This window comes from Heteronotia binoei, chromosome 18 (assembly GCF_032191835.1).
Source record: "Heteronotia binoei isolate CCM8104 ecotype False Entrance Well chromosome 18, APGP_CSIRO_Hbin_v1, whole genome shotgun sequence".
Classification (NCBI taxonomy): Eukaryota; Metazoa; Chordata; class Lepidosauria; order Squamata; family Gekkonidae; genus Heteronotia; species Heteronotia binoei.
In genome coordinates this window covers 36,742,157-36,748,156 of record NC_083240.1, presented here as the reverse complement: position 1 = coordinate 36,748,156, position 6,000 = coordinate 36,742,157, and the positions used below count along the sequence as shown (strand labels likewise).

Genomic DNA, 6,000 nt, shown 5'->3' with positions numbered 1-6,000 from the left:
GGCCAACAGTAGCTCTCCAGATGTTTTTTGCCTACCATCAGCCCCAACCCCTGCAATAGGCAGATCAATGGCTTACATGCCTCCAAAGCTGCACTCGTCCCAGTACTGGAGCCTGAAGAATAGATACTCTGCAACAGGGAGAACTGCTTTGCTCATCCCCAGAGATGGCTACTGATGGGTCTTTTCTAGGCTCCATGAGACACTGGCTAATGACTTCTCAAGAGCAGGGACAGGGATGATGGTCACTGGAGGGCCACCGCCCAGCAGCTGCTTTGCTGCAGTTTGGCTTCGCTGAGAGAAGGACTCTTGGCCGATAGGCAAAGGCAGCTGCCTGTCGGGGGCTTTCCAGAGCTCCTGGCTCAGCTCCTTTTTCTTTTTGCTAAGGGAGCTGTGAGGAGCTCTCTCTGGGCTGGGAACGGAGGCAGTCAGCTAAAGTGGGAGGGTCAGTTGCTCCCTCTAGAAGTCTTTGGAAGGATAGCCTGGGCAGATCTCAGAAGCTAAGGCAGGCCCTGGCTAGTGTTTGGATGGGAGATCTCCAAGGAACACCAGAGTCGAGATGCAGAGGCAGGCAATAGCAAGCTACCTCTGAATGTCTCCTGCCTTGAAAACCTCACAGGGTCACCATAAACCATCACCACTGGCCCCCATGGAGGGGGGGGGGAAGGGAAGTATATTTTAAAAGCAGACACCTGGCACCACTTCAGGAGGATTAAGTTTTAATTTTTCTTAAATCGTTCTTCCACATAGACCTTCCCCTTCATACGCACCCTGACCTGTACTTAGAACCTAGATCAAAGTTCTAGTCCGGCTTGTTGTGCTACCTTTCCATATGCAGGGGATGAGCGATCCGTTCAGCCATAAATTTGCCTTCTGAAGCATCCTCTCTCCAGCTGAGACCCATCAACTCAGTATTTCAGAGCAACTTTTATTACGTCCCCCCCCCCCCCCCCCCGTTAACAGTTCAAAATGCGTGGCAAATTATCATCCATTGACATCCAGGGAGGAGAAGAAGAACGACATTCTTAGATTAAATAAACGGATTTTATTTATTTAGTATAGTACTTATTACTTTGCCAGCTACGTGAAGCAACCAAACCCTTCCCATGTCAGCAGGGCAGAACCACCAATTTAGGGGTAACTCGAGAAAACAAAAGGGTTCGGGGGGGTCGTTCGCTCCATCTCCAAACACAGAGATCTGATCTTGGCCTTGAAACAACTCGTCTTAAGACTTTTCGTTTTTCTAAAAGCCTAGCAATGTTTATTTCAAACCAGGCATTCCCCCTAGACCAACTGGTTGAAGACCCCCTTAACCAGCAGAAGAGATGAACCCATCGTTCTTATTTCTCACTGTGGAAAACTGCCAGCCAAACTCCAAAGAGAATCAACAGCTGATTAATCAATTTATCTGGAATCAGAGGATGTTTATCTGTACAGTGGCGGCTTCCGGAGTCCATGTGGATCGCAACGAGTGTGCCAATCCATTTCATTTCATGCCCCATGTGGGCACAGGGCTTTGCCTTCCACAGACTCCGGGATAAGAAATTAGAGCTGCAGAGAGGCCGACTCTGCAGCCAGAAGAGGAAAGATGGGGGACAGAGAAGTAGCTCAGTCTGCTCAGATGGGAGGGCCTGCAATAGAACCATCCACCCATTTCAATCTCCCCTCATCTCATATCAAAAAATGGAGTTCAGTGTGTGTGTGGGTTGGAACAGGATTAGCATCCCATCAGGCAACAGACCCTTTCAGTTAGGAGACTGGGGGACACACACAGATACAAAACAAAGCCTGGGTGCTTTGTTCAATTCCCTTGTTAAGGAGACAACTGAAATTAGAAAACAACCGTTACCAGATGAATGCAACAAGAAGGGCGTCGGATGCTGAAAGCCTCTGAGAAGATTTCCCCGGAACAGTGCCAGATCCAAAAGGTGTCATTGGCTCTTTGCAGAGAGGGGTCCTGAAACCTTCCTTGGCGGGTCTGCGCCCCCACCAGGAGGGCTTCCGCATGCAAGGTGCCTGCAGTCGCTTCTCCTCCACCTTCCCTTTATCCAGTGCAATTTGGTTTTACACTTAAAAATAAAACTCAAGAGTAGCTTTGCGTCTAAATTAAAATAAGAATCTTTGAAACAAATCAGGTCTTGCATGAAGTCTGATGGGCCAGCCAAAGCCGAAACACGATTTGAGACACTTTGGTCACTCTCAACGCTCTGGAAATGAGACCTACAGAAGGCGACTACCTCTCCCAGCTCCCCAAAGAGTGTGTGTGTGTCTATGTTCCACTCCTACCCTCTCCTTGAAAGATCCGCCCCCTTGAAGCGACCAATAATCCCCCTCTGATTTTTCTCCTGAAGTGAAGTTTAGATATTTGGGCCCGGCATACAAAGCAAATTTGATTTCCGTTGTGAATTCAAGAGCGGCAGAGAAATCTGAAGCATTTCCAAAGAATGCAAAGCATTTCCAAAGTCTGTACTAACCAGACCGTTGGCTTAAAAACCACCAGAACGAACGGAATAGTTTAAGGACAGCTTGGTCATGAAATATTTGGGGGATTTCCTTGGACATGGATTTGAAAACAGTATGCAGAAGATCCTGTTTTGGAGGAAGAAGATGATTTTCTTCCCCCTTAATTTCAAAGGGGATTGTGGAGAGCGCATTACACTCACCTTGACCCAAAGAGAGGAGATTTTCACGAGGGCCCGGGGGGGGGCGGAAGTGGGAGGGTGTAGGGAAGAAATATTAGAGCAAAGTTTTAATTCAAACGCTGCCACTTCAGAACAGGTGAGCAGCCTCAGAGAGGGAGAGAGAACCTGCTGTAGGACACCACCCTTGGCCTAGCTGGAGAGAGTGCCACCCCACAGTCTTTGCCTGTCCGTGCTTCCTGGGCCAGGACGCAGAACCCGGACGCAGAAGTCTCTACAGAAAGTGTCCGTCAATGGAATGCGTACAGCAGCAACAAGATGGTGCAAATGCCGATGACGCCACCCAGGATGAGAGAGTCTCGCCGCTTGCGTAGGTTGATCCGCTGGATCAGGCTGTTCACGGCTGGGAAACGATCTTTGGGGGAGGGTTAAGGTCCTTTGCACTGCAGTGATTTCGAACATCCAGCCCCACCTCCCCTCCCTCTCCAGTGGAGGCATGCACTGCACTGAGAAGTGGAAAACTGAATGACATCAAAATGCAAAATTCTCATCTCGTGTGGTGACTTTGCACCCCATGGCCCAAGTCAGTCTGCACGCTTCTGGAATGAGCGTATCTCTAGTGAGTCTGAGAAAAGCTATGGAATCTGGATGCAAAAGTCAGCTTCCTAAGAACCTTGAGCAAGATTCTAGTGCTGAGGGGGCTGCAAAAATGGTGCCTGGACCACATCTAAGAGATGCCATGTTGGATCAGGCCAATGGTCCATCCAGTCCAACACTCTGTGTCACACTTGGTGCCAACAGAAGGTCCATCAGTGGGGCCAGGACACTAGAAGCCCTCCCACTGTTGCTACCCACAAGCACCAAGAATACAGAGCATCACTGCCCCAGACAGAGCGTTCCAACAATATGCTGTGGCTAATAGCCACTGATGGACCTCTGCTCCATATGTTTATCTAATCCCCTCTTGAAACTGGCTGTGCCTGTAGCTGCCACCATCTCTTGTGACAGTGAATTCCATGTGTTACCCTTTGGGTGAAGAAATACTTCCTTACACCTTGAATAAAACTTTGTTGGTCTTAAAGGTGCCACTGGACCCTAGGGTGGGGTATAAATCCAACCTCTTTTTCTTCTAATGCAGCACAAACAAAACATGCTCGAGAAAGGGGAGCTCAGAGTTTATTTGAAATTAATTCTCCCACTGCACCGATTGTCTCTTTTTTTGCTCTGCACATGGAATGGCCGAAGACAGAACTCTGCTGCTGCTCATTTTGGGCAAAAGGGGGTCTTCAAGAGCCCTTTGGTGGGCTCACAGTGGACAGAGCTCATGTTGTTAGCTCCTCTAGCACATGGCCTCTTACAAAGAACACCCTGGTCAGTTGGAATCTACAAAATGCAACTAGGACAAGACCCTACCCCACCCCCATCCCGCTCCCAAGAATCTTGCAAGACTCTTGCTGTTCTCACCACTCACTAGAAGAGAAGGGGAAATCTAAATGAAATTTATGGTCCATCACTCTGCATATCTCTGGAATAAAATCCATCTAATCAAATGAGGCTGAATGCTCTTCTTGGGCTCATGCATCAGCAGGGAGGAGGGAAGCCAGATGCACACCCCTTGGTGTTGAAGACAAGGCAAAATAGGCACAAAATATGGACCAAGAGCCTGGAAAGAGGCACGGGCACCCTGGGGCCAGAGGAATGAGCACCCACAACACACACGTCAAGCCTGAGGTGAGCTGGCTGTGAAGCAAGGAAGTGGCCCAAAGAGAGACTTTGGTACACAGAAACTTTTGCCTACTAACCTTTTCCAAAGAGAGAAAGGCAGACCCGGAAGTCCACCTGGTCCAGGACGTATAAAGGCTTTATATGGAATGGGAAATTTGCTCATTCATGCTGGAAATCGGGGAGGGGTGCAGAATGCTTATCGTTGAGTGCTGTGATGGGGAAACACAGACCATCTGGATGGTACCTGCCATCAACAGGCAGGGCTAACTCTCACCTAGTAAACCTGGTTCACATCTGCTGGGGGCCACTTCCGAGTGCGGGGGTGGAGTGCACTTTGAAATGCCCCATTAAAACAAAATTCCCTGCAAGCAGATTACTAGCACAGGAAGCAAAGCAGAGGCAGAATCTTTCTCCTTCGCTGACTAGATCTGCACGGACTTCCTTATACACATGCAGGGGGTTGGAACTCGCCACCTGAGTTCTGAAGCGGCGCAGTCCATTTGACTGCTCCATTCTTCAGCATGTGTGAGTCCAGGCTAAGAGAGCAAGGCACAATTGTATACACTTCTACTGGGTGTCTCCCCTTAAGGAGTCCTCTCTGACAAAATGCTTTTGGGACAGATGACTGAATTTTCATTCCAGCTTTAACGCTCCCATCTCCATCCCTGGAATCTTTGTCTCTTAAATGCCACACGTCCATGCACAACTCAGGAACTTGCTGCAGACCTGAAAAGTGTTTCTCATGGCAAATTCTGCAAGACTGGTGCTCATTTGTGCTCTGTTAAAACAAGCTCTCCTCCCCACTCACCTCTTCTTGCTCAGCATTCACTGAAACCCATCCTTTAACAAGCTTTGCTTCTCCAAAACTCCACTATGGGCAGAAGTTCAAGGACATCCTAGCCACAAGAGAACAACTGACCCTTGTGCGATGTCCTTGGAATTGTGTCAGGGCGAGCTGAGGCTGATGAGATGAGAACCAGATTCCCCTCTGCCCAACATCTCCCTGCCCCCCCCCCCAAAAAAAAACCACACTGAGATGCTTTTTCAAGAGCCAAAGCTGAAAGACAGGACAGGCATCTTCAAAACAAACATAGCCATGCTGAAGGCTCTCCACATGGGTCTAATTAGACAGCAATTACTGAAAACGCCGGGCTATGCCTCGCATGAAATTTCTCTGGGGACGGGGCTATTTCTCTTGGCTTCTGTGCAGATGGAGATTGTGGCACCGATGAAGAAGCCTGGCTCCTCGGAGACCTGCAGCCAGTGCCGCTTAGTGGCAGATGGTGGGGAGCAGGGTGCTATTTCCCCTGAACTGGCCTGCAGGCCCCGAGGACACCAACCCAAAGCCACGTTCCTTACGCTGGCACCTGGGCCAAAAATGCATTAACGTAAGACAGGAACATACGGATTTCCACATTGAGGTGAGGAGGGCACTGGCAGAACCAGGCTCTTCAGAAAGGATACTGGCCAAGGTGTTCATTTTGCTTTGTATGGACTTCAGAATCCCTCGCTGTGAGGTCATGTTTTCTTTCGTTGCCATGGCAATGCTGGGAAGCAAAAAAGAGAGAGAAGATTTGTAAAATCGGTATCTGGAAGAAGCCCCTGAGACGAAGTAATGAGAACAGCAAGAAGATGTGGC

The 6,000-nt window shown here is 49.1% G+C and overlaps 1 protein-coding gene across 3 annotated transcripts in view; it reads right to left on the bottom strand.

Annotated features, from left to right (window-relative positions):
• Window positions 1–1,022: 1,022 nt before the first annotated feature.
• The window catches only part of GOSR1 (golgi SNAP receptor complex member 1), a 53,585-nt gene continuing 48,607 nt past the window's right edge, over window positions 1,023–6,000 (bottom strand). For 2 of the 3 annotated variants that reach the window (XM_060259533.1, XM_060259534.1), the window contains 2 exons: window positions 5,826–5,908; window positions 1,023–3,051 (listed from right to left, as the gene is read on the bottom strand). In XM_060259533.1, the coding sequence (XP_060115516.1) occupies window positions 2,927–3,051; window positions 5,826–5,908 (208 nt within the window). In that variant the 3' untranslated portion in view covers window positions 1,023–2,926. Of the gene's footprint in view, window positions 3,052–5,399; window positions 5,909–6,000 lie in introns of those variants that run through there. The other variant, XM_060259532.1, reaches the window with a different exon arrangement.